At 46.6% G+C, this 27,410-nt stretch overlaps 3 protein-coding genes across 14 annotated transcripts in view; 2 read left to right on the forward strand and 1 right to left on the reverse strand.

The window, feature by feature from the left end:
* The window catches only part of cltca (clathrin, heavy chain a (Hc)), a 43,547-nt gene extending 23,227 nt beyond the window's left edge, over positions 1-20,320 (forward strand). Inside the window, exons 8-33 of one of the 2 annotated variants that reach the window (XM_064352301.1) lie at positions 111-311; positions 1,312-1,464; positions 2,902-3,024; positions 3,279-3,416; positions 4,286-4,450; positions 4,642-4,822; positions 5,899-6,062; positions 8,200-8,325; positions 8,645-8,787; positions 9,408-9,642; positions 9,745-9,867; positions 10,123-10,268; positions 10,576-10,759; positions 10,865-11,057; positions 11,215-11,372; positions 11,590-11,754; positions 12,301-12,408; positions 12,528-12,695; positions 12,986-13,135; positions 13,308-13,439; positions 13,706-13,816; positions 13,951-14,121; positions 14,519-14,740; positions 16,502-16,522; positions 18,655-18,730; positions 19,360-20,320. In XM_064352301.1, the coding sequence (XP_064208371.1) occupies positions 111-311; positions 1,312-1,464; positions 2,902-3,024; positions 3,279-3,416; positions 4,286-4,450; positions 4,642-4,822; positions 5,899-6,062; positions 8,200-8,325; positions 8,645-8,787; positions 9,408-9,642; positions 9,745-9,867; positions 10,123-10,268; positions 10,576-10,759; positions 10,865-11,057; positions 11,215-11,372; positions 11,590-11,754; positions 12,301-12,408; positions 12,528-12,695; positions 12,986-13,135; positions 13,308-13,439; positions 13,706-13,816; positions 13,951-14,121; positions 14,519-14,740; positions 16,502-16,522; positions 18,655-18,730; positions 19,360-19,496 (3,894 nt within the window). In that variant the 3' untranslated portion in view covers positions 19,497-20,320. The remainder of the gene's footprint in view (positions 1-110; positions 312-1,311; positions 1,465-2,901; positions 3,025-3,278; positions 3,417-4,285; positions 4,451-4,641; positions 4,823-5,898; positions 6,063-8,199; positions 8,326-8,644; positions 8,788-9,407; positions 9,643-9,744; positions 9,868-10,122; positions 10,269-10,575; positions 10,760-10,864; positions 11,058-11,214; positions 11,373-11,589; positions 11,755-12,300; positions 12,409-12,527; positions 12,696-12,985; positions 13,136-13,307; positions 13,440-13,705; positions 13,817-13,950; positions 14,122-14,518; positions 14,741-16,501; positions 16,523-18,654; positions 18,731-19,359) is intronic. The other variant, XM_064352302.1, reaches the window with a different exon arrangement.
* Positions 20,321-21,563: 1,243 nt separating this feature from the next.
* ptrh2 (peptidyl-tRNA hydrolase 2) lies at positions 21,564-24,519 on the reverse strand. Of its 11 annotated transcripts, XM_064352306.1 has the most exons (4): positions 24,090-24,515; positions 23,622-23,674; positions 23,151-23,236; positions 21,564-22,369 (listed from the first exon to the last, which is right to left on the reverse strand). In XM_064352306.1, exons 3-4 carry the CDS (start codon positions 23,189-23,191, stop codon positions 21,844-21,846), a joined length of 567 nt encoding a protein of 188 aa, XP_064208376.1. In that variant the 5' UTR covers positions 23,192-23,236; positions 23,622-23,674; positions 24,090-24,515; the 3' UTR covers positions 21,564-21,843. The 11 variants fall into 11 exon arrangements, with proteins under 11 accessions (XP_064208376.1, XP_064208378.1, XP_064208381.1 ...); XM_064352308.1 differs by lacking the exon at positions 23,622-23,674 and having other exon boundaries at positions 23,151-23,195; positions 24,090-24,519; XM_064352311.1 differs by lacking the exon at positions 23,151-23,236 and having other exon boundaries at positions 23,626-23,674; positions 24,090-24,514.
* A 1,952-nt stretch (positions 24,520-26,471) lies between these two features.
* Positions 26,472-27,410, forward strand: part of LOC135263860 (vacuole membrane protein 1-like) — a 67,859-nt gene continuing 66,920 nt past the window's right edge. The window contains exon 1 of the mRNA XM_064352315.1: positions 26,472-26,655. The gene's annotated coding sequence lies outside the window, so the exon portion shown is untranslated. The remainder of the gene's footprint in view (positions 26,656-27,410) is intronic.

Here is a 27,410-nt window from a genome sequence, read left to right on the forward strand (position 1 = left end):
GTTCATGTGGCCTGGTTTGCGTTAGCGTCTGTCTGTGAGCTCTGGGTGAACAGCAGTAATAATGGGGGCGGAATCTAAGCACAGGCGCGCCCCGCCCTTGTTTTTCTCAGGGAATTCTGCGCACTCCGGACACCATCCGCCGGTTCCAGAGCGTCCCGGCCCAGCCCGGACAGACCTCCCCCCTGCTCCAGTACTTCGGCATCCTGCTGGACCAGGGCCAGCTCAACAAGTTCGAGTCCCTGGAGCTGTGCAGGCCCGTCCTGCAGCAGGGCCGCAAGCAGCTGCTGGAGAAGTGGCTGAAGGAGGATAAGGTACTGCGGCTCTGTCCAGCGCTAACCCCACATTTATATACAATGTACCCTACAGTTCAGTGCATGTATTATACCCCTGTCAGGCATTCTGCAGTCACATTTATTCCGACACTCCTGCTTCAGTGACTTCAGTGCATGTATTATACCCCCTGTACTTCAGTGCATGTATTATACCCCCTGTACTTCAGTGCACTTATTATACCCCCTGTACTTCAGGCAACACCCTGACAGGCACCCTTTTCAGCATGTACTTATGTGACGATAGTGCCTACGCAGGCACTTCCTCTTCAGCATGTATAACCCCTACTTAGTCAATGTACCTACATTCAGTGCATGTATTATACCTGTCTTCAGTCATGTGCTCATGTATAGAGTCCCCTGAATAGTACTCAGTGCACTTATTATACCCCCTGTACTTCAGTGCATTTTATATCCCGTACTAGTCTGCAGTGCATTTGCTTTCTCTATCGAACACCTACACACCCTATTTCCATGTACTTATTACATACCCCACACCCTCTGCTGTATAATACAGAATGTAGCACAAGATTTTCAGATGTGCTCATTATGAGTCCCTGAATAGGAATATACTCTACAGTCAGTCTGCATGCATGCTTTCTCATCTCAGTCATGTGCACATATACTTTCTCTTTAATAAGCCAGCGGATGTAAACAGAAGTCGTTTCATAGTCTGACTGTGCAGTATCTCTGGTGAGGGGAGAGGGAATGTTTGGATCGCTCTCTCGCCAGAAAGAGTAGCATCTGCACTGCCATCTTATGCATATTCTAATCAGGGTGGAATAAAATGGTGGCACACAGCTGTCTGGGGTAGTACACCTGAACAAGCAGTGGCCTTGAAAGCGGCCCTTATGGTTAGGCTGCTGTAGTGTTGTCAGTAGTGTCTTTACTGACTCGTTACAGCCCTACAGCTACAGACCGTTTACATGGCTGGCTGAGCGTTGGCCATTTTAAACGAGTGTCTGTCTCCTGTCCTCCCCAGCTGGAGTGCTCGGAGGAGCTGGGGGACCTGGTGAAGTCTGTGGACCCCACCCTGGCCCTCAGCGTCTACCTGAGGGCCAACGTCCCCAACAAGGTCATCCAGTGCTTCGCCGAGACCGGGCAGTTCCCCAAAATTGTGCTCTATGCCAAGAAGGTACGTCTGACGGTTAAATATTTGAGTTCACAAGCTGTTTGAATCGTTGGGGTTTAAAAAACTTTTTATTTTAAAATGAACCACAGTTCCAAACAGTTCAAATTCGGTCATTTAAAGAGTGGTTATTGCTTTTACTGTTCAATTTCAATCCTGTTTCTGGAAATTAGGTTTGATTATGTTTATTGGGTTGTGAATTTGATCTCTGATGATTTCTGAGGTTTGTTGTGTCTGTTGCCTAGCGCTGAATTCCGCTGTTTAGCTGTGTTTTTCTCAGTGCTGTCCTCCACAGTCCTTTCAGACAGCTGTAATCCCTGAGTGATGCTCAGCTGAACTTTGACCTTCCCTCCTTCATGACTAATCCCTTCCTTTGCTGTTGTGTGCATGACCATAACCAGGGCTCTACAGTGCTCCCATTTTAGCAGCATTTGCTCCTGAAAACTGATGTGTGCTAACTGGGAAAAATAATTTAGGAGCGCACGTACCAATTGGGATGGATTAGTGTGCTCCGAAATTTTTGAACCCTGATAACACCATCAAACTTTGTTTGATATGCTGTAAAGCAGAACTTGAATATTGTTACTCATACTACATTAATGACCGTATGAGTGTGGAATGGCGTTCTATTGCTGTCATGTTGAATTGAAATAACCCTGCAAAATCATTGTGCAATATTGTTAGTGCCGATGATATTGATCAACAGTGCTATTAACGCTTTTTGCTGACTGGTCAGCCTGATCTTTGCAAGTCTCTACCCATTTTCAGTAAATGCTTGCAATTTTGCAATCTTGCTGTTGACCAACAGTCTCTGTAGCTTAAGTTACATCCCTAAAATAAAACCAAACTTTACAGTTTGTGAATGTTGTGACAATATTTTACACTTTGGAAGGGATTTTCTCGTAACGATGGCTGCAATTTTAAGAATGGAATGCAATGACATGCTCAGGTGGTTTTATTATATACTGTATTCTCTACCACACTGTGTGCCTGCAGGTTAGCCTTGTGATTTGTAGTATTTGGACAGGCCCCATTGTGGGAATTGTAGTGCAAACAGCCGGCGCCAGCGAGATTCATTCTCAGGTTTATCTCACAGCAGATGCTGAAAGCAGGGCGTCTAGGATTCTGTTTGAAGAGAGAACCGGCTGCATGAATTTTGAGGGCGTATTTCCGAAAATCGGTTAATTGGCTTGCTTAAGACAGCATGGTTACTGTACATCTGTCAGATTTGGTCTAATCGCTTCCTTGTTGACTGTAAATAATCTGGTATTCCATCACTGGTGCATCCCAGCAGTGCTGTGAGAGAGCCTTACAGTCTTGTGTTCCTGTCTGTACCCTGCGAAAATGAGAGATCTGGGTTTGGGGATAAGAATGTGTGTTTACCGCTGTCTTTTGTTTCGGTTTCTCACCCCCCGCCCCCCCTCCTCCCCAAAACTTGCTCAGGTGGGGTACACTCCTGACTGGATCTTCCTGCTGAGGAACGTGATGCGGATCAGCCCGGAACAGGGCCTGCAGTTCTCCCAGATGCTGGTGCAGGACGAGGAGCCCCTGGCTGACATCACGCAGGTCAGCTGACAGAGTAGGGGGGGGGCCCCCCTTTGGAGCGAACGTGGAAGTCACATGACTTCACGCTCACCCGTCACTGGCACCGAGCTGCCAAGTTCCCCGCGCCTTGCTGTGGCAGCAGAATCTATTTTAAACCCATCGCCTCCATACGAACTCTGAAACGATGCTCTTGAACGTAATTTCTCATGACGTGGTTTTCCAGCTGTGTACTGTACCCAGCCTTGACTCTCTCTCTGTCTCTCTCGCGCACACAGATTGTGGATGTGTTCATGGAGTACAACCTGATCCAGCAGTGCACGTCCTTCCTGCTGGACGCCCTGAAGAACAACCGTCCGTCCGAGGGGCCCCTGCAGACCCGCCTGCTGGAGATGAACCTCATGCACGCCCCACAGGTGCGAGCCGAACCGTGCGCTCTCCTGCTCCTCTCCTGGGTCTGGAGAGGTCACTCATCTGTCCTCTAGTGCAATTTGTGTTTTGCATGCTTTCTGTCCCATTTTCTTGGTAATTCTGGCCTGCCCAATTGTATTTACCAGCCTCGGCCATTTCTGTAACCTCTGTCAAATCAGGAGGGCTCAGGCAAGCACATGCTCTCCTCTGAAACTTGTGAGGTCAAGCCACCGCTTGTTTTTCGCACTGTAGTTTGCACCTTGAGCTTTCACAGGTACGAGTCTCAGTGTGACTTTATCCCCTTTAAGGTGTGTATGATCACAGATGTGTGATTTGAATGCTCTTAACAGAATGTTCTAATGCTGATGTCACAATCACTGCTGGCAATTGAAATGGAGTTCTAGAACACTGACTTGGGGCAAGCAGACTGAGGGACCTGGGGGAGGTGCTGGTGAGCACTGAGACATGGTCATCTTTGCCAGCTGAACCCCTCCCCTCAAACTTGACTGCAGTGACCCTGGATGTCACTGTGGTCAATTTTGCATTGCCTTGTGGCCACCATTACCGCTGGAACAGCCTGGTGCCAGGCTGTTGTGTCCATTTGCATACTGAAACAGTGCCTTAACAGGAAGAGCCACTCAACATCCCCCAGTCTTGTTTTTGGCTGGACCACAACAGCGGGGCCAGCCCTACAAATGCGAATGTCTGACTGAGTGATGAAGTTACACCATTGGTCGGCCGGATCACGTGTGTTAGGTCCAGCCATACACTAGGTTTTAACCTGGTCTTGTCTTTCCTCTATGTTCACATTTGTTCGGTTGGTGAGTGTTTCAGGGCCTCTGCTGCGTATGAAGCGCGTTCTTGTGTCTCTCAGGTTGCCGACGCCATCCTGGGAAACCAGATGTTCACCAACTACGACCGCGCCCACATCGCCCAGCTGTGCGAGAAGGCGGGGCTCCTGCAGCGAGCGCTGGAGCACTACACCGACCTGTACGACATCAAGCGCGCCGTGGTGCACACCCACCTGCTCAACCCCGAGGTAGGCGGCAATACCGCCGTGAGGTCATCCTTTGGGTGACTGGCGGTCACCGCTCGCAGATTGATGGTCCTTCCCGGTTCATTATCTCCATCTGAGAGGATAAACAGAGGTTCCTCACACCCGTGCTCCGTGCTGCATTATTGCGTGTTAATCGACCGTACGATGACGCCTCCCCCCCCCCCCCCGCGCAGTGGCTGGTGAACTTCTTCGGCTCGCTGTCGGTGGAGGACTCCCTGGAGTGCCTGAGGGCCATGCTGTCGGCCAACATCCGCCAGAACCTGCAGATCTGCGTCCAGGTGGCGTCCAAGTACCACGAGCAGCTGTCCACCCAGTCCCTCACCGAGCTCTTCGAGTCCTTCAAGAGCTTCGAGGGTACGGTTCACGCCCGCGCGATGCCTTCACCGCTCCCGAAACCGCGAGCTTTTGGGGGAGGCGGGGAGGAACAGGCACTCTCGCGTTCGCTCACCTCAAATACTCATTAAATGTTGATGTCGATCTACTGGCAGGTGCATATGAAGTAACGATGGCTGAGTGTTCTATCTTCACTACATTGCAGTGTCTTGTGAGGCTCAGTCACAGAAATTGCCTTCATTCGTTAAATGGGGCCCTTGAATTCAAAACCGTTGCGTTCTGGATGCCTCTGTTCAAAGACAAATTAAGTCTGGTGAAATTTTACTGACCGGATTGAAACCAGCACATGATCTGGTAGCGGTGTGTGGTGTCACTACATTATACCTGTGCTGGCCTGAAGCCATCCTACTTTAACTTGCTAAGTAGGTCAGGAGCCTGGGTTATTGATGCAGTCAGCAGTGCACCTTGGAGTGCTGGCTTCACGTTGTGGGTTAGCGTGGCGCTAAATTATCTGGAGTTAAAGGGAAACCAAAAACAATTTTGCTTTATCAGTACAGAAACCTTTACTGTAGGTGTCCAGCAAGGAGTCTGGAAAAGATTTTTGTTACTGTGATCTCTTGAATAAAAGAAGGTACATTCTAACCACTTATCTGTTAACAGACGGTTATCTAGGGAAAGCCCCAGGAAATGAATGAGGCCTGTAACTGACAGCGCTCTCTTTCACTTCCTAAACTGGCTTTAAATGGAAGTCATTAAAGCGACAAAAAAGTAAAACAATGCTTGGTGGAATCACAGTATGCACAATGACTTTTTTCACCACCAATCTGACATGCTGATATCAAAATGCAGAGTAGTGAACAGAAATATAACAATAACAATATTACAAAAACAATCCTATGCAAAATGTGATATGGGTAGTTAAAATAAGTGAGATTGTTAGAAGTAAATTAGTGTGATATACATGTAAGAGTTAAACCAACAAGAGGTAATGACTTGAATGTAGAGTTAATGACATGGGACAGTAGCTAATGCAGTCCATTGAAACTCGCCCCAGTCATGAGCCTCACTCACTCCACCGTGGCCATTTTGTTTCACAGGTCTGTTCTACTTCCTGGGCTCCATTGTGAACTTCAGCCAGGACCCCGAGGTTCACTTCAAGTACATCCAGGCCGCCTGCAAGACCGGCCAGATCAAGGAGGTGGAGAGGATCTGCAGGGAGAGCAACTGCTACGACCCTGAGCGCGTCAAGAACTTCCTGAAGGTACGAGGAGCAATGCGTCCAGAAGAAGGGGCGTGGGGCAGGGTATTAGGTCACAGAACAACATGTTCTCTCTGTGAATATTTTCTGTTTGTAACGTCTTTCTTTCTGGGTGTGACTGGCTGTGTCTCCTCCGCTCTCTCTTGCACTCGTACGCACTTCATAGGTGACGTATATATTCCATTGATCCACTGAGAGCCATTTCCTGTTGCGTCTCCTGGCAACCTTCTCTGTTCACTGCCTTATGTCCTGTGTTCCTCACTGTTGAATTGGTATCTGAAATAGCGACAGATTGTGTGATATGTTTTTATGATGTCAATACTGTACTTAGTATAGACCTGGAAAAAACTTTGGTTTGAATTGAAAAACAGCCTCTATACACATTACCAGACACCCGAAATATCAGCATTACATAAGGGATTGCATGCGCAAGTGTTCAGTCAAGGTGCGGTTAGAGACTAGGTGACTAAGGCAAGTTAGCAGGCTCATGTGGCCAAACCTTGTGCATACAGGTCGTATATTTGAATTGACGTACGCTAACGCCTCCGCGCGCGGCTCTGTTCACCTGTTGGTAAGAAGTGTGCATCGACTATCTCCTGATGGCCGCTGTTGTCTTTTGTGCTTTTCCCTGTGTCTTTGGAATGGGCAGGACATGTATCAGGTAAATCTCCCAGCGCAGGTCTCCTTCCCATTTATTTCCATCCCTTCGTAGATACAGGATTAAACCTGGGATTTGTATGACGTGTGCGATGGCAAAGTTACTGTACCTACCTCATACAGCTGCCCCATTATTAAATAGAAAGCTTTGTTTATCTAACGTTGTGTGTATTAGAATATGCAAAGTAGCTGTCCTCTAGATGTGTGTGTAGGCCAGCATTTCACACTCGTCTCTACCGTAGGATACCAAAACCAAGGTTGGCGGTCTGCGGTGGTCGTTCTCACTGTCACTGTTTTCAGAATTTGTCCCGTTTCACTGTGTATGAAGTCAAATTTGTTCTCTTCAGAAGTGGAAGACATGTAAAGAAAGTGGTCTGATTGAAATGGTCGCAGGAAACCATTTTCACATCGTTTGTGTCCTTGTCTGTGGAATTCACGTTTTATGGGGAAAATTTTGAAACTGAGGACTCTGCAGCCTGCTCACCGCTAACTGGTAACCTTGTTCTTTTGGGCTGTCTAGTGTAAGTAAATTCACAGCACATGTTTAACACTGTAAGAAAGGGGGGTCTTCCAGGCCCTGTGGAAAATAATCCATATGCTTTCCACAAATCGAAACTCTAAGGTTTCCTGTAGGTTTAGTCTTTATTACCCTAGTCGTACTGTAGCGGTTATGTAAGGTGTACAATCCCAGAGTCTTAATCCTGTAGGAGTATTGATGGCAGTTACTCAGTGGCAGAAGTGTGAGGAGGGTATGTAATAACTGTCTGTGGTCCAGTGTTGGTGTTGAGTGTGAGTGTGTGGGCGGCGGCTCGGACCAGCTGCCGGGCTCCGTGTGCGGGGCCACACTGCTAGATTACTCTCCAGTATTATTGTTTTCTTCTCCTCTCCCTCTTTGGTTTATTTATTCAGAGTCTGTAGTCAGCGAACGTCTGCAGTGCTTAACCATCCTTTGACCTCGAAATTCGATACCTTCCATCTGTTTTAGCTGAGACACTTTTTCTGTTAGTTTTGTTTTCCTTCCTTGATGTTGTGTCATTTTGAACTCCTTCGGCCGGATTGGTTCAGTTAGAAAATGATACACTCCCTTTCATTTTCCATTTTGTTTGTTTTACGTTTAATAAATGGCAAGAGCAGATTACAGTCAAATCTGCGGAGGACCATGGTGAAGGCTGCAATATTACCTGAGGACATTTGACAATTTTGCCCCCTCCCCCGGTTAATTTGAAAGGGAAGCCATTGATTGGTGGGTCTCCAGTACATGAGTGTCTCTTGAGAACCAATCACACAGCTGTTATTATAGGATATGCCATTGAAGAATTGGGTGGGTCCTTGAATAGTTCCCGGCAAATGCCTAGAAGTTGTTACTCCATACAAGGCAGCTTTGACTGTGATTTATGTGAGGCGTTTAGGCCTTCAGTGCTTGTTGGAATATTCAAAAGTTGACCCAAGCCCCTACTCTTCCCTGGTCTTTTCCCACGGACAGGAGGCCAAGCTGACCGACCAGCTCCCGCTGATTATTGTGTGCGACCGCTTCGACTTCGTACACGACCTGGTCCTCTACCTGTACCGCAACAACCTGCAGAAATACATTGAGATCTATGTGCAGAAGGTGAGTGTCCTCAGCTGCTAAGATACTGTGCATCTTATTCGTATTATATATTGATTTGTTATCCACTGGCAGGGTGTGTTACAATTAACCCTTTAAGATGACAAATATGGGATTAGAATGTTCTTAAATGAACATTCTAATGCTGATGTAACAAGCACTACTGGTAAGTGCAAGCAATGCACTTACCAGTAGTGACTTGAAATTTTGAAGAAAAAAAATTCCAAAAACCTACTCTTCAAAGGGTTAAAAAGCACCTTCAGGATGAAGCTCGTATTGCCTCCCGCTGGGGGGTTTAAGCTGAAGTGCGGGTGCCTTGCAGGTGAACCCCAGCCGTCTGCCGGTGGTGATCGGAGGCCTTTTGGACGTGGACTGCTCTGAGGACGTGATAAAGAACCTCATCCTGGTGGTGAGGGGCCAGTTCTCCACCGACGAGCTGGTCGCCGAGGTCGAGAAGAGGAACAGGTATGGCAGGACGGCGGAATTCCTCTGGTGTCGCAGGATTCCACGAGTAGTTTTCAGCCAATACCTGTTTTCACTTGCTCTCATCCAGTCAGCCACTTAAGCAGTGTTGATAATGACCTTTAAGTGGAACTTAAGCCATAGGTCCTATCGGTGGGTCGCAAGTCGGGTTGGGTAACGGCACCTGGTACCACTATGGCACCAGTTCCCATTTGACCAGCTGCCTTCAGGACTGAATCGCAGCGCAGACTCACTCTGTTGACTCAGTCACTGGCAGCAGGTACCGTTAGCAAGCTGGCTAACGTTAATATTTGTCAAAATGCCATGATTTAAAAAAATAATTAAAAAAAAATTAAAACAGATTGTTCAGTTTTTCTGCCTTTGCAATAAAAACAAAGACATTTTTAATGCCACCATTTGCTCTTCCTTTTAAAGGAGATATTTGATTCAGGTACTGTTTTGGCACCGGCACCGTTTTAAAAGCACCGTTTTGTCACGGGTATCTGCAAAATATAATCGGTACTCATCCCTAGTCCCCAAGTACCCGTTTTCACCCTAGACGTTTCCCAGTGAGGGTCACTGGGTAGGACAGTGCTGGAATTCGGCTGTTTTTCGCCCCTCAGACTGAAGCTGCTCCTGCCCTGGCTGGAGGCCCGCATCCACGAGGGCTGCGAGGAGCCGGCCACCCACAACGCCCTGGCCAAGATCTACATCGACAGCAACAACAACCCCGAGCGCTTCCTGCGGGAGAACCCCTTCTACGACAGCCGCGTGGTGGGCAAGTACTGCGAGAAGAGGGACCCCCACCTGGCCTGCGTGGCCTACGAGCGCGGGCAGTGCGACCAGGAGCTCATTCACGTCAGTACCCCCCAAAACTTTCACGAACCCGTTTTGCGGACTCTCACGGTTTCTGTCGGATGTTTTTGGGTGACTGGATTTTGTATGCGTTTGGTGTTTCAGGTCTGCAATGAGAACTCCCTCTTCAAGAGCCTGTCCCGCTACCTGGTTCGCCGCAGGGACCCCGACCTGTGGGCCAGCGTCCTGCTGGAGAGCAACCCCTACAGGAGGCCCCTCATCGACCAGGTAGGCCCCCGCTCACCTGGACTACCCGCGCATGGACTTCGATTTTTCCTTTCCCCCCGCAACTTTGGGAAATCATCAAATGCAAACGGTCCCCCAACATTATCATGTTGTAGTGTCCACTCTTCCCAACAAAAAAAATCCTAAAGAATATCCTGATTTTGTCCCCCACAAAGTTGACACAAGATCTACTTCCTTGGTTATTGGGGTCTGTCCACCAGAGCTTGACTTGACCGGCTCCTCCGTTCTCCTCTGCAGGTGGTGCAGACCGCTCTGTCTGAGACGCAGGACCCGGAGGAGGTCTCCGTCACGGTGAAGGCCTTCATGACCGCCGACCTGCCCAATGAGCTCATCGAACTTCTGGAGAAGATCGTTCTGGACAACTCCGTTTTCAGCGAGCACAGGTTGGGGGCGCTCCGCAGAACTTCATTTACATTTCTGTTTTTAAAGCTCTGTGATTACGAAGGTATAGTCTATTTATGATTCATAAATAGTCAGTACGTTGTTGCTGAGTGATAAAATTCACATCTGTCAACAGTCATAAACCACCACAGTTTATTTTTTATTGGTTTTGCAATGAAGTAGCTTTGTAAATGAACACAAAATGTGTAGTTTGTGGTTTATTTAAGAATATCCCGTTAAGGATGAGGTGCTGTGTTGACGGGCTTGTCTATGTAAAGCAGTGCTGAGGGCCGTGTTCTTCACCCCCAGGAACCTGCAGAACCTCCTGATCCTCACGGCCATCAAAGCAGACCGCACGCGCGTCATGGAGTACATCAACCGCCTGGACAACTACGACGCGCCCGACATCGCCAACATCGCCATCAGCAACGAGCTCTTCGAGGAGGCCTTCGCCATCTTCCGCAAGTTCGACGTCAACACCTCGGCAGTGCAGGTGAGACGGGCGAGGGGAAGGGCACCTCCGCACCGCCCTCCGAGGCGCGGTGGCTCCCCCTCTCCCTTCGGGGGCATCGGCCTAACGTCCCGCCGTGTGTCCTAGGTGCTGATCGAGCACATCGGGAACCTGGACCGGGCCTACGAGTTCGCCGAGCGCTGCAACGAGCCGGCCGTGTGGAGCCAGCTGGCCAAGGCCCAGCTGCAGAAGGGCCTGGTGAAGGAGGCCATCGACTCCTACATCAAGGCCGACGACCCGTCCTCCTACATGGAGGTGGTGCAGGCGGCCGACCAGAGCGGTAAGAGGCGGGACTTGTGGGGCGGGGCGAGGCTTCACTGAGGCTGCTGTCACTCAGTTTTAGGGGAGGGGCTTAGGTACGAGGCTTCACCAAGGCAAAAGTCACTATTGGTTTAGCAGTGGGCCTGATGTCACCCTGCGTAATGTCTTTGTTCCAGGCAACTGGGAGGACCTGGTGAAGTTCCTGCAGATGGCCCGGAAGAAGGCCCGCGAGTCGTACGTGGAGACGGAGCTGATCTTCGCCCTGGCCAAGACCAACCGCCTGGCCGAGCTGGAGGAGTTCATCAACGGGCCCAACAACGCACACATCCAGCAAGTAGGTCACAGCCGCGCGTGATGCTTTATGACTTCATCCTCAGTGACACCTGCATGTCACATAATGGTGCCAAGCACTTTTACGGCATGCACAGCCATGTGTCATACGCAGTGAGGCCATGCAAAGTGATTTTTCATGCTCAGTTTAAAGAATAATTTAAACCTTCATTGAGAAATGTTTGGGACATTGTCTAAGATATTTCCCTTTCTCTTCCAAGGTGGGTGACCGGTGCTATGATGAGAAGATGTACGATGCTGCGAAGTTGCTGTACAACAACGTCTCCAACTTCGGGCGGTTGGCGTCCACCCTCGTCCACCTGGGCGAATACCAGGCCGCCGTGGACGGAGCCCGCAAGGCCAACAGCACCCGCACATGGAAGGAGGTGAGGGGCTCACCCTTTCATCTACCCTTTCCACCGCATCCACCCTTTCTCAACCTGGCAATACCGTTAAATTAGTATTAGGCCATTTAGAACAGAATAGAATACCCTTAATTCGGGAAAGCGGTTGTTTAGTATAATGGGTAGGCAACTGGCTTATAATCCAAAGGTTTCACGTTTGATTCCCAGGTTAGACAGTGCTGTTGTACCCTTGAGCAAGGTACAAAACCTATAATTGCTTCAGTTTATGTCCAGCTGTATAAAGAGATATGTAAAAATTCTAAATTTGTGTAACTGGCTCTGGATAAGAGTGTCTGCTAAATGCAAGTAATGTGAGGTAACATGTCCACCTTCCGTCTTCGACATCATTTCATAAATTGACTTATGAACTGTACAAGGACATTTCTTACATGTTATGTATGCGTAAGTACAGACCATGATCCCTGGCTGTCCATACCTTATGGGCTTCGTGCACACGCCGTGCGCATCGTTATTTCAGAGCGATTTTCGTTATTCGTTATTTTCATCGTTGTTCTTTTCCGTCTGCAGGTGTGCTTCGCCTGTGTGGACGGGAAGGAGTTCCGCCTGGCCCAGATGTGCGGCCTTCACATCGTGGTCCACGCCGACGAGCTGGAGGAGCTGATAAACTACTACCAGGCAAGCACACCCGGGGGCTGCTGCAGAAACCTGCAGAACCTCCTGGCCTGGCTGTGGGAAGGGTCCCGCCCCCCTTTCTCCCACCTCCTGCTGACCGGAGCCTCTCGTGTGCGTTTCAGGACCGCGGCTACTTCGAGGAGCTGATCACCATGCTGGAGGCGGCCCTGGGGCTGGAGCGGGCGCACATGGGCATGTTCACCGAGCTGGCCATCCTGTACTCCAAATTCAAGCCGCAGAAGATGAGGGAGCACCTGGAGCTCTTCTGGTCCCGGGTCAACATTCCAAAGGTAGGAGCTGGAGCCGCCGCCGCCAATGGTCAGGGAACCAGTGGGTCTTTCCTGCAGAGGGAGATCTTTGGTGTTTGCCAAAGCAAAATTTGAGAGCACCAAAGAGGAAGAGAGGAAAATGGGGAAGATGAGAAAGGTTTCAATGCGAACAATGTGGGATGACCCTAGTTGTGTCCGCAATCGCTATCATAAAACCACCTTCTCATGCCTGGAAAACCCTGGAATAGGCACGTTTCTCTTTCTCTGTGTGTATTTGGTGTGCTGATGGTTGTACATCATTTCCTGTCCAGGTTCTGAGGGCTGCGGAGCAGGCCCACTTATGGGCGGAGCTGGTGTTCCTCTACGACAAGTACGAGGAGTACGACAACGCCATCATCACCATGATGAACCATCCCACAGACGCCTGGAAGGAGGGGCAGTTCAAAGACATCATCACCAAGGTAACGCGGAGCCCGTTCACTCTGTCGTCAGCGAATGCGGATCGTTGGCAGTCATGTGACTGGTTTCTTTTGGACTCGCAGTCTACCTGTTGGTTCGTTGTGGCTTGTGCCCTGATAGGTAGGCAGTATTAATGAAGTGTCTTTTTTTGTTTTTTTCCATTTTTGTATATAGGTGGCCAATGTGGAGCTGTATTACAAAGCAATCCAGTTTTATTTGGAGTTCAAGCCCTTGTTACTGAACGACCTGCTCATCGTGCTGTCACCCAGGCTCGACCATTCCCGTGCGGTCAACTTCTTCTCCAAGGTAACCTTCCCATCTCTCCTCAACGGTGGAAGTTTTTTTTTTTCCCCCGTTATTTATTGTAATGTCCTCATATCAGATTTTCTTCTAATGAAATTCCACAGCGAACATTTGATTTATTAGAATATGCATATTTTAGAGTCCGCTTCTCCATTAGAGAGCAGATTTAATTTTAGCACGTTGACGTAATTGTGGAAGTGAAAGGCGTTCAGATTTTGGATTTTGTGGCCGCTCGCTGTCATTGACTCGTTTGTTTTCTCCCCCCTCAGGTTAAACAGCTCCCGCTCGTCAAGCCTTACCTGCGATCTGTACAGAACCACAACAACAAGTCGGTCAATGAAGCACTTAACAATCTCTTCATCACAGAGGAAGATTACCAGGTTAGAGACGCAGCCTTACTGAGTTTTGGTGTTCATGCTCCCTCCTGTCTGGACTCATGGGGGTGGTGATGTCATTTTGGCACCGGCGTCTGACCCCCGCCTCCCTGTTTTCTCCCCCCCCCCCCCCCGCCCAGGCTCTGAGGACATCTATAGACGCCTACGACAACTTCGACAACATCTCCCTGGCCCAGCGGCTGGAGAAGCACGAGCTGATCGAGTTCCGGAGAATCGCGGCCTACCTCTTCAAGGGCAACAACCGCTGGAAGCAGAGCGTGGAGCTCTGCAAGAAGGACAAGCTCTACAAGGTACCGCGTTACAAAAAAACGCCCTTCCGCCCAACCAAGATGAGCCATGTCTTCTGATGGAGGGTTAAGATTGGTGCTTACTACAGGCGAAAAAGTGGAATTTCCAGAAATTAAAATAAATGAATAATGACCAAACTTAAAAATAAATTTAAAAGGAAGTAGAACTGTGAAAATGAACCAGCAGCTGAACTGTGGTCCTTGGGTTGGCTGCTGAAAATGTGCCAAGATTTTTTAAATAGATATTTTCACTTTTGGTGAGGTTAATTACTGCTTTGCATAGAGTAAAATTTGGGGGGGATGGCATCATGGAGTTCCCATATGGCACCCAATGCAGAATTACTGAATCTCCTGGTGCTGTGTCTGTGTGATAACTGCTTGCTCGCCGTTGCCTTCCCAGGATGCAATGCAGTACGCGTCAGAGTCCAAGGACACGGAGCTGGCGGAGGAGCTGCTCCAGTGGTTCCTGCAGGAGGAGAAGAAGGAGTGCTTCGCCGCCTGCCTGTTCACCTGCTACGACCTGCTGCGGCCCGACGTCGTCCTGGAGACGGCCTGGAGGCACAACATCATGGAGTTCTCCATGCCCTACTTCATCCAGGTCATGAGGGAGTACCTGAGCAAGGTAGGGCACCACGGGTCTGTCCTGGGCACCCTTTCAGGTGTGCTGGCTGGCTTTAGGCTCACGAGCGACCTCCCGCCTTAATACCATAACGGAAGGACAGAATTCCGCTTTTGGTTTTCCTCCCCATTCCGAGGAACGCAGATCAAGAAATTTTAACTGTCTGTTTAATTAATTAATTAATTTTTCATTTTCCCCTCCGGAAATGGATGGCACCTTAAATTCATCCGACCCCTCCCCGTCCGTACAGGCCTGTTTGCACACCCCCTGAATCTCTGCCGCCCTGTCCCTACGCACAGCCCGAGCCCTAACCTCCAGTCCTCCTACCTCTCAGCATCTGCTTCCTGTTTTACCCTCCTTTCTGAAGCGAGATCCGACTGCTCTGCTTAGCCCTTCCCGTTCCTCTGGCGTCGGTTATTAACGATCGCTGCTTTTCCATACAAATGTGGGTGCAAGACAGAATTTATGACACAGTGAGGCCACGAAACCGTAGTATTGAAGGAAAATCTTTCTTTTTGATCAAGTGTGGACAGATTTGGCAGGCTGCACACCTTGTGCATTCCATTTTGTCATTCTACGCACGTTGATACACCACAGGAGATACCACTGCAGACAGTGCTCCTGGGTGATTAAATTAGCAGACGGTGTCTTGAAAGCTGTATCGAAGTGTTACGTCTTCTGTGCTCTGTTCACGTGAATGAAACCTGTCTCTGCTTACGAAAAAGGGTGCCCTTCCCGCTTTAGGCAGACGACTTGACGGCGAATCGCATTCTAGAATCGTTTTCGCGTTTTTAAAACGAAGCGCCACGTAAGTCGAGCTGCTCGCTGCACGGTAGCCTGCTGTGAGCATGACGGACTGCATGGCCAGCATGTCACTGCACATCGTCCATGTCCGCAAATCTCTCTGTGGCTGTAGCAGAATACCGAATCACAGTGAGTTTATTTGATTTTTACGTATTGACGTTGGACACTTATCACACTGTTTGTCCGACATCTGTGAAAGACTGTCTAGTGTTGTCTGTCAGAACCGTGCAGCTCCTGTCAAAGTGATGTAGAATAGAAAACACGTGGATCCCGGGTGGCAGTTGTGCAATAGCAGGGTGTGCCCTTACTTTACTGCCAGCCTGGAGTCCGGACTGTCTCCATGCCGACTGTACCTGGCAGCCCTGAGGGGTAACGCCCGTAGCATTACAGAGAGAGGGAGGGGTTTAGTCACCATGGTAACCCCCACCAGAAGCCGCTTGCTGGCTGATCAGACTCCTGAAGTCTACCGGCTAGCCCTGTCAGCTGCCAAGTCCTCCTGCTCCAGTTGTGCTTGGAACAAGAAAGTCGAAATTAGGAAGCCAAATGTAGTAAAAAAAAATGTCACATGGTTAAAAAAAAACATTTACGTTGAAATAAAACATAGCAGTAAAAAAAAATTTGTATGTCTTAAATACTGTAAATTCTCAGGAGTATGGAGTTAGTGCTGGAGGCAACATAACTGAATTACTGCACCTTGTCCAGAACCATAGCCAAAATACTTAAACCATTATGTCATTATGTACAATGCAGAGGAGGCCGAATGTGTAGGTGACTGCATTTGTATGAAGTGGCTGTCTGTATCTTTTTTTTTGTTTGCCTTGTCCTGTTTTCCTCTCTGGTTTTTTGTTTAAACCTCTCTGAGTAATCTTGCGCCTGTGTGCCGTTTCAACCTGCTCTCTCTTGATTGCTGGTGAACGGAGCTTGATTTTTCTAAAGCTACGCCTTTGAATTCCCTTTCAGGTTGATGCGATTAAGGAAAAGGTGAAAGTCGATTCTTATACACCATATTTTTTGTTTGTTTTGTTTTGTTTTGTTTTAGTCTGAAGGACTAAAGACCTGCGGAATCTGCATGAGTAGCGTTCCCATGTCACACTGCTTTTTGAAACAGCACATGCCGCTGGCGCCTCAGCGTGTCGTGGGAAAGCCTGAGCTAGCGCTGGCACCGCAGTTCACCCCTTAGACCCGTAGGTTACTAATAAACCCGTAACGCGGAGAATTAAACCCGTCAGCGCGGCAGTCTGCCATTGGTTAACCGTCCTTGTTTTCGCCCATGTGGACACCGCCTTCAACCTTAATCCCGGTGCCCAGGTAGGCAGAAACCAGAGTCGGCGGGGGGCTAGGCTACGTCAGCCGTCTGAAAATCCGTTCCCCGCTGAGGTGGACGGACGGGTATTTCCGTAAAAATGGACTGTAAACCAGTTGTAGACTGCATTTTACTGTCTTACTAAAACTACGAGGAACGATGTGTGTACCATAGGTTTGAGAGGTTTATGAAGCGACCGCTCTTTTCAGAATTGTGTGTAATTGTTCTAAAATAAGCGTTAATTTTGTTGTATTAATAGTAAAATACATAATCGGCAATATGGCGAACCATTATTGATTAAATGGGTATTGGCGCCACTTCAGCTACAAATAAATTAATTTACTGTGCTCAAAGCCATCTGCTTTGGGGTTTTCCTCCGCTGCTTCCAGTTCCTCCATTTTACTTGATGACGATAAATTCCCAAGAACAAAAAGCTGAAAAGTCGCGTCCTTCACTGACCTGTAGACGGAACGCGTGTGTGTGTGCGTGCGAAAAAACGGGTAACTGAACTGCACCACGCCAAGCGGCTGGTTCTTGTTTGAGAGCATGCGTAGCGCGCCGTAGCCGCGGCGAGCACTTTCGAGAGGCTTGGGAGTCGTTGCTGGCTGCGCGCGCTTCCTGGAAGCCTTGGACGGCTGTGCGGAACCATCTTCAGCTCTCGCTCCCAGCTTGGGGACTGTTGCCTCTTTTTTTCATGCGCACATGATACGATGAAGTAACTCAGTAACTAGCATGTTTTTCCCTCCCCTGCTCCTTCTCGACAAAGCCACGTCTTGTTAAAATACGTGGGAAGAGCCCTTTTAACAAAACTTACTAATTTGTTTAACAAGAAGTATTTAGGGAACTGAACCCAGTTTTCAGGCATTATGTTGAGAATGACACTATATGTATTACATTTACATGTATGTAGGTTTGTCGAAGGGTTATTTTTGCAGTTACAATATTGTAAGTTTTCTTGAGGGCCATTCATGCATTAGGTTAAACTGAAGTAGTAAAGTTGTGTGTGAGGTTTCCACGTATTAAAATACAACCTTCATCTCTGCTGCTTTGCTATCAAAAGGCATGTCTTGCCGCTTGCTTATACTGTCATTTTACTCTTCTTAATATTTTGCAAATTTGCTACTTCCCTCCCATGCATTTGTTCTTACTCTGGATAAAATACATCCAAGGCATGATGTCCTGTGTGATGGCTGAGTTGGCTCCATTTGATAGTTGAAAATCTCCCTTGTCAATCTTGGCCTTGCACTTCACCTTGAGGCAGTGGTGAGATGACTTAAATGTCAGCTCAGACGTGCCCCTAGTGGTGAAGAAGTATATTGCTGATGACCAGTATAGGATACTCAAATTTCACTAACACATAGCATATGGGTTTGGTTCCCTATTTACAGTTCATATTAATATAGAAACAAAAAACTAAAGGTGATGGCTTGAGGATGGGACCATTTTCTATGCAATAATTTTTATTTTCTTGCCTCGACTACACTTCTAATTAATCCTCTCACTCTCTCTGTGGCTTTTGAGTTGCCAGAAGCTTTTCCTAATAAGACGTCAGACACTGAAGTGCAGCATTAGGGCGGCTCAGAGCACCCGCTAATAAGCAAAAGGAAATGCATCTCGCATTTCCCCTGACCCCTGACCCCTAAAACATCCCGCGGTGGCTGAAATGGTCCCATCCGTCTGCCATTTCTTGGGTCCAAGGACCCCAGTAAAGAAGGGCCCATGACTGCCTTTTCCCGGGCAGTTCTGGCTGGAGCTCCCAGCAGGCTGCACCTCCCTTAACCCCCCTGTCCTCGCCTCCTCCTCCTCCCAGGTGGACAAGCTGGACGCCTCCGAGTCGCTGAGGAAAGAGGAGGAGCAGGCCACGGAGACGCAGCCCATCGTCTACGGTAGGACCTCCCCACGTTCCGCCTGACTCCTTTGCACCTCCCTGGTCTTTCATTTTAAAGCGTCTTGCGACCATGGCAACATTCAGTCATCGTGTTAGCTTATGCTGTGATTTAAAAAAAAAAAAAAAAAAAGAGTTTTGATGAGCCTTGTATTTCAGTAAGTGTTCCTTGATGATTCATATCCTTTATATGAGCTCCACACCCAAGCAGATGTTCCGGTTTAGGCCTAGAATAGTAGTCGGTCAGCGTGCCATGACTGGTACATGTAAAATGTAGAAGCTGGAGAAGCACACCCAAAACTTTAGACAAGGCTGGAGAACGAACTGGAGAACACTCAGATCAGGAAAGAATACCCAAAGGCACTGTGTGCTGAAACGGTTTTTTAAAATACACTGTGAATAAATTATGGGAGCATGTACAGCAGGGTTCCCGAACCCTGTTCCTGATACGCCCTCCAGGTTTTCATTTCAACCCAAACTTCGCACACCTGATTCTGCTAATTGGGAGCTTAACGAGATCCCCAGCTGTTGAGCGAGGTCTGCTTTCAGAGCTCCAGGAGCAGGGCTGGGAGGGCCCTGATGTGGAACGTGTGACTGGTGCTTAACCGCGCGTAACTCTGTGTCCGCCAGGCACCCCCCAGCTGATGCTGACCGCGGGACCCAGCGTGCCCGTCCCTCCCCAGCAGGCCTACGGGTACGGCTACACGGCGCCCGCCGGGTACGGCCAGCCCCCCCAGGCGCAGCCGGGTTTCGGCTACGGCATGTAAGGCCCGCCACCCCCCACCCCCCCTGCCGGCGCCCCCGCCCCCGCCGTCCTCCATCCACCTCTCCTTCAGTTCTCCACCAGCTCATTATTATTACCGTCTTCTACTCACAACAGGGGATTAAATACAAATGTATTCTTTTTTTTTTATTCTTTTCTTTTAAGCTGTCATGAAGGACTCCATTTTATTCCTATTGTTTAAGAAAAAAAAAAGATTGGATCACGTTTGATTTGTTTTTCCACATTCCATATTTACTAGAATTATTATTATTTTTGTCTTATTTTAAAGGGGAATGGTTTGTGTACATAAGAGGACTTGTGGGAAGAGCAAGTCCTCTTCTTAATTAAAAAAAAGGTCTCTTGTGAAGCATCTGATTTGCACTCTGTAGTGAGAACATACTAATGTAGATCTCTTCATTTTGATGTATGTGAGCAGCTTGTTCTGTCTGTCTGTAAAAGGCATTTAATTATTGTATATTGAGGAAAAAAGAAAAAAAAAGCTACGATGTTCTTAATATTTGAACACGAGACTGCCGCTTCCATGACTACAACTAGAAACACTAAGTAATACCAGTATATCCTACACGGTTTGTGTAGCCGTATAAAAGATTATTTTAAATGCATACAGACGAAATTTTAAAAAAAAGTGAAGATTTTAATCCTTCCCAGCCTATGCAGGTTTCTCCAATTAACTGTGTAGAAGTTGTTGGTGTCTTTTTGTTCACTCCATGTGTAACGGATGACCTTTTCGTTGTGCGGTATACAGTGCTTTTGTGTGGGACCATTCCATTCGAGGAGGGATATATTAAAAAAAAAAAGAAATTCTGACCTGTGTGTGTTTACTAACCCCTTCCTTTGTGCTGAGGTTTGTGTATGCTGGATATTGTGGTGTTCTAGGTCACTGTTTTGACTGTACAGGAGAGAGAATTCCAAACCCAATTACCCCGCTGTCCTGACAGTTCCGGTTTTTTGCGGTTTGCCCTCTGATCAAAATTGTGAATAAAATTACAGGACTGAGGTAATTTGTTGTTGTTATTAAATCATACGTGTTTAAAATATCAATCATAAGCCCCCCCTCCATCCCCCCCATTCCTTAGATAATAACAATAACAAAAGGCATTAAGATTCTAATTGTGCACTTATAACGATTGTGCATAAAACGTTGGATTTCAGTAAATGGCAGTCTTCTTTTCCATATAAAATAAAGGCTTCTTGTTTGTCAAGAACAGTCTTGTGTAATGCCTGCTTATGTGCCAAGTATCTTAACACTGCTGTTTCACCCTGTGGCGTAGGACTGGAGTTTTACCAGAGTAAACTTCCCGTGCATTTCAAATTCAGAAATGCTGGATTTAGCAGAAGTGTCACCACATGAATGCAATAACATGTTTGATGAAAGCCTGTATGCAGCAGTGCAAGTACAATGTAAACACCTGAATTCATACAGATGTCACTACGTGTGGAATTGTTACATTCACATGTCCACATTTCTTTCCCACAGCACATTAAACTGCACTGTGCCCAGTGTTAACGCAGGTGGCCACTTGGTGGCATTGTAGGCAAAGTCATTTCGCTCAGTTGTCCATTTGAATAAATTTGAAACCATGACGAATGTGGATAATAGAAAGGGGGAGTTAACAGGGCAGATGATGCTGATAAACTTCTATTTAAAGAACCAATCAGATTTCTCAGTAACCGTTACTTGTAGCTTTAAATGAAATTGATGAATATCAGTGACTGTATCAACATTGCCTGTGTGATCTAAAGAAAAAAAAGATCATTTTCATTATCGAAAGATGTTTATTTAAGGAATCCCATGAAGAAATGTATCAGATTTAAAAACTGTTAGCATTACGATTAAAATAGTAACCTGAAAAATCTCAACAGAGTCGTCAATTTTTGGAATGTCTATTCCTTATAGACCCCAGTGGGCTCGCATTCTAAAATGACCTGCAACACGTGGAGAACATACTGGCTTCAAATATGCATCTTATTCTGTGGTGAGACAAAATAAATGTAGCCATTTTGCATAAACTGCTTCGTGGAAAATGAATGGGTTCAGCCAGCACTCATGTTAAATTGCTCAACAAATGTGTTTTATTCCATGCACTTATTCCTAGACTTCTCAAACCCCAACAGAAATGGGTTTTCTTGGATCTCTGTTGAGACCAAAGGATCCAGTGGGAACTGCTTACTGTCGTGCAAAGGAGATATTTAATCAAAATGTAAATTTAATTCCAAGGTTCTGTTGTAAAATAAAAAAATTGACATTTACAGCCATTTAGACGGGAATGCACTGTACAACTGTATGGTCTGTTGACAGGCCGTGATCTACTTTCTCTGCTAGAGGAACCTTAATAAAGTTTTAAGTGTCCAGTGACTTTGTCCACGAGATCGACTGGGCCCGGCCCAATACCCAACACGGTGCGTGAGCCAGGGGCGATCTGGGTCCTCCCTGCGTCCTGAATCAGGCTGACGGGCAGCCCGAGCTCCTTGGCGTGGGCCAGCAGCTCGATCAAGCTCTCCTCGTCCGGCGCCCGGACCACCACCTTGGGCTGGCCGCAGTACTCCCACTGCCTGAGGAGGTCCGGGTTCCGGCGCTGGACCTGCTTGAAGGCGGAGACGGCCGCGTGCGAGCACTGCGCCGCCACCTTGCCCTTGCCCATCTTCAGGTCGTTCCGCACCACCAGGGTCATCTTGAACTCGCCGCTCTCGCCCATCACGCTGGTCACGCTCCCGCCGCCGTTCCCGCCCGCAGGCATCAGGCCCCTCGCCCGCCCGCCCAGCCGACCGCGGAGGAGCCACCCGATGCACAGTCCGCAGCCCACGCCGGCCAGAACGCCGATCGCTATCTGGCTGGACACCGAATCCATTCTAAGGCTGAAAATTGGTTGAGTTACAGATAAGGGGCAGAGACTCGTTAGCAGGTATTCTTTGCCACAATTATTCAGTCAGTTCAAAAATATTACTAACTATATTAGCCTGCTAACTATATTACAGTACTGCAGAGGTAGAACGTCCAGGGGTAAAAAAAAGTAAAAGTCCTGCCATGTGTTTCTTCCACCCATGAACTCAGCCAACTGTTAACTTTTCACTAATTAGTTCTACCTCTTGGCAGAAGAATTGTGCTAATTACCAAGTCCAGGTGATTTTTAATTTCTGAACCTGGATTTTCCTCCTCTTTGCTGAACTTTCTGACATCCCAAATTATTTTGACTGTTTAACAACCTCTTGTTAACATGAAGCCTCTTTAGTTCCAGTTTGGCACCAACATACGTGTATGAGTATCAGAGACTCACTTAAACAGATTTCAATCACAATCTGCTATATTAGTGAACTTCATTCCTGGTACTGGAGAGCCACAGGGTCTGTTGGTTTTTGTTGTTACTCAGCACTTAATTAATCAATTAAAGCAGACGATTACACAGTAAACTCAACTCCGCTGGTTTCTTGGGTCTGAATTGGTTGCTGATATTAAGGAACTACAAAAACCAGCCGACCCTGCAGCCTGCCAGGACCAGGAATGAAGATCACCGTTCTATATCGTTACAGGTTTATCCTTAAGAGCATCAAAGCTGACCACAACAGTTATAAGAAATTGGAGGTCAATATGAAATATATATAAAAACTAAAATTGTAGCAAGCGAGAAAATGTCAATACCTCAGATTGCGCAGAGCCTTAGGCTGACCGGCACAATCCATCTAGCTACATATGGGAAGTTATGTTTCCTGTTTAGTTCAGTATACCTTGAATACACACAAAACATCGTAATTAATCTACAAAAGGTTTAACATAACAGAAATCAACAATGATAATACATAGCTAGATGTGCCCACTGCGCTCTAATTGTATGATTAGCATGAAATTACAACACTTTAAAATTTTTAAACTTAAAAAAACAGTCAGCCTCGATTTAATTAATAATTCATTAATTTTCCAATTAACGTATATCGTCGAAACAAGGCAAAATAGCAGTGAGTTAATTCTCCTGTTTCTGTAGGCCTACACTCCAAACGGGTAAGCTACCCTCAATTCAAGTAAGAATATGTCCGACAAATTAATCGTTCTGCTTCAATGTTAAAACAACTCAAAGCCTTAACAGTCGTTATAAATATCCCCTTAATTTTATACTTACTGACAAACCATTCATTTCACTCTATGTAGACGGCAGCTAGACGAGCCCGCTGTCCCAGAGTAAAGCAATACAGCAACATACATTTTAAAATGTAATTGTGCTACACGGCATCCAACGGTAGCAACACAAATTATGTTCTTATATAGAACAGATGGCAACACAGCCAGGCTCAAACATGCAAGTAAAAATGTCGCCATGCATTCTATTTAAATAGCTGACAAACTGATTAAGTTAGCTAACATAAAACAACGAATTAACAGTTGAATATTTAACCCACATTTCGTTGACTGAGGTCAACTTTCCACGCAACGCATGCCAACATAAAGCTGTCATTTTGCTTTCTCGGAAATTCCCCCCGATGGATCAGCCTTCATTGGCATGTCATTTAACTGGTGGACAGATTCCAGTGGGTAGTTAAACGAAATATTTTTGCTAAGTAAAATTTGAATGTAAATACTCCTTACCTCCTTACTGTTCTTTGCTCGCTCACTTGCGGCGGCGTCGTCGCACAGAGATGACATCATTGAAGGCAACTTTCATATTTTTTATTTATTTAGTTATAGCTGGCTTATATGCGTACCTTTTTACGCCATAAAAATGTGAACATGTTTAATCTGTGTACATGAATCATACGATATACTATGTTATGATTCCTATGACGAACCATTCGTATCACAAATATAAACCAATGAGAAGGTCCTGAGTGAGCGGAAGCATGAAACATAGCTAAGCTACCGATAGCCAAGCTAAGCTAAACACAACCACACGTCTGCGCTGCAGTGACTGTCAGTGACTGAGCGTGGAAGGATAAGGTAAGAGTATGTCAGTACACACAAAACAGTTGGGTAGCTACACAGCCTGCTGGCTGACCAATGTACTCTATTGGGGCCAGCTACTGTACATGGCAGCCTTAAAATAGACTGATGTTGCACTGAACAGAGCATTGCTGTACCTGTTAACAAGTGGTATTGTATCATTATAGAATGGAAATAAATGTAATCTTTTCCAACGCAGTCAGTGGGTTAACGTTAACGTTAGTTGGCTAGTTTGCAGTCTTTACTAGATACGTAGTCAATTATGGTTCGTGTACACAATAACTCATATTTAAGAATGGCCTATATATAATACTGAGATTTTCAGTGCTGGCTAACGTTAGTCATTCGTTGCAATTGGAGCTTGTCACCGGCACCAGTTAAACTGGCTAAAGCGACTGCTGTGTCCGCTGGTAGAATTGCATAGCGCAATCTAATATCGCATTTTAAGCATTGTGACAGCCAAGTTCGTTGAACGGTTTTGCACCTTTCTGCGGATACAGTGTGATCAATTTTGTAATTAATTCCGTTAGGTAGATTTTGAAGCATTGGTTAGCAGGGAAATATCTTAATGTTGACCCGCCTAGAGATTGTCCAACGGGTCTAAGGTACATGTACCTGGTGTCTCGAGTGAGGTCCCTATTTTCATTTTGCGACGCAAATTCGTCATGCATGCACATTTCCGAACTTATCAGTCATTCTTCCGTAGTGTTGCGTGGAATATAGCGCAATCTGAACTGTGCGCTGCTCTATGACTGTACTAATTAGGCTCTGATCTTAGTTTATTTTCCTGACTTTGCTCCTGACGTTTCATTGAGGCCCCATCGTGTATATTTCTGAAACGTGTATATTCAGGTGGCGCTTCCTAATTAAAAGTGCTAAAATTACCCACAGAGAGAGTGGTGGTCGTGTAAATCAAACCATCTAAATTTCTGCCTTGCTAATTCTTCAGGAAATCTTTTTTTTTACCCTTCCCTTTAAAATAGAGATGAACACTGCAATAATTATTATTTTAAATTCTCTGTGTTTTTGTTTATTAAAACGTCATGACTGTTGAAATATTGTCTTTAACATGCTGATAGCTGTCCCTTGGAATTAAATAAATAATATATCCTTCATACAAGCATTTCAGAAAGAGAAATGAAGTATAATGGCCAAACTCAAAAAAAATAGAGAACTTAGTGTATCAAAAATTAGCATGAATGGATTGGTCATAATGCTTCTTTGTTTTTTATTAATTCTTGATTTGCTTTAAACGTTGGATTAGGAAAATGGTTTTCTTTACCACGATTACAAAACCAGAGCTGGGTGTTGTCATTTGGCCAATTATCTTGTTCCTTCCCAGACCATATCAGATATCAGTTTCTGCTGTAGCCTTCTTACCAATGAAACACACCCTCACTAGTGATTTGGCTGTCTCTACTAAAATCTTTTGCTGCCAAGACAGTTCTTTCTAGTTTCTTTATTTTTTTTCCACTCCATACATGATGGGCCAAAAGTCGTGTGTGTGCGTGCGCCTGTGTGTGCGCATGTCTGTAGGCGTGTGTGTGTGTGTGTGTTGGTAATGTTTCAAAGTTCAGTGATCACAGCCTAATCTACAAGTCCTCTGACAAAAGGCAAGGTTGAAAATTGGAGAATATAGGTGAGGAGCTGAGGGCTGTGACCTGTTACAAACTAAGCTATCACCCCTGGGCCGTCATTCCCAACTTTAAATTAGACCGGGTGTCTAATAAATCAGTCTGCTGCTAATACGGATCTATGTATGGGAATAATTCAGTCTCTCTTACCTTCTTATATACAGAAACCCAGGGAGGGTTTCTATATAGGTATTTTAGGCGATGACCTGATTGTTTTATTTTTAGTGAGTTAATTGGATATTCTTTTCTCCTGTGATTGAGGAATGAAAAGGAGTCAGAAATGTGCTTAGCTCCACCCCACCCCCACCCCCCCGAAACACACCACACACCACACCACACGCCCCACACACAAGCACACACACACACACACACACGTGCACACGCTGTGATGTAGTGCCAGCATGCAGCTGCCCTACACGTAGTCTGCACTGAAGCAGCAGTAGTGTACAGAGAGCAGACTCCTGCAGCTCTGGCCAGCAGCAGTATTGGCTCTCTGCCCCTCTGTGAGGTCACTGCACAGCATCGCCATCGGTTACGCTGGTCGGAACTGGAGCGCCTCAGAAGCTCCCTGGGTCACTGAGGTGAGGCTTTCTTTAAAACAGTGCTTTGCGGTGTCCTGAGCCTTTAGTTTTAGATGTGCAAATGAGCAGAGTAAAGCTCCCCCTGCACTTAAACATGTTTTTAGTCCTGTTGGGTTTTTTAAAAGCACAATTAAGCTCAGTAGTTTGCCCACATTTTTAAGGTAGACTCACCTCTGAGAAGGATTTTACTGGTCCTTGTGCATCGTCACTTACTGTTGAAGTACCTTTTGCTGTGTGGTTGTTTTCTTCTTCATTTTGTCCCAAATAAGATTTAGGGAGCTTTAGTTGTGAGGCTGTACTGTGTAAACTCATCAGTAACTCTGGCTTGACAGTTTATGCAATGTTTGTTTTTAGGTTCAAGGTTTGTGATTAAAAAAAAAATTATTTTGCTTGGCAGTGTGGTTGTAGAACGTAAGGTTTCTCTACCGTAATGTCTGTGCAAAAAATATGTTATTGCGCAATACCTTTTTTTTTTTTTTTTGGAGGGGGGGGGGTTGTCCTCTGGGCCCAGCATTGTGTAACAGAAGTGTTATGAAAGTGCAGAGTTGGCCCTGCTTTAAAAGTAAAACTGATCTCCTTACTTGTGAGTGCCGAGCCCTGTGCTCGGTTAGGGCAGCGGTGTGAAACTGCGTCATTTCATTTAGTCTTTTTAGGAATTTAGCGTTTTGAGTCTTCCTGTGCCTGAATGCTCATTTGTCTGGAGAGCACACATGACTTCTACACCTATAATCGAGGAGCAAAATACCTTGATGCAG

This window comes from Anguilla rostrata, chromosome 9 (genome assembly GCF_018555375.3).
Source record: "Anguilla rostrata isolate EN2019 chromosome 9, ASM1855537v3, whole genome shotgun sequence".
Classification (NCBI taxonomy): Eukaryota; Metazoa; Chordata; class Actinopteri; order Anguilliformes; family Anguillidae; genus Anguilla; species Anguilla rostrata.

Coding starts and splice junctions, on each gene's coding strand:
- ptrh2 (XM_064352303.1), bottom strand. CDS start 22,690: ATGTCAGAAAGTTCAGCAAAGAGGAGGAAAATCCAGGTTCAGAAATTA. Junction 22,370..22,625: donor TTAAAAATCACCTGGACTTG/GTAATTAGCACA, acceptor ACCAATTTTCAG/CCTTAGAATGGATTCGGTGT.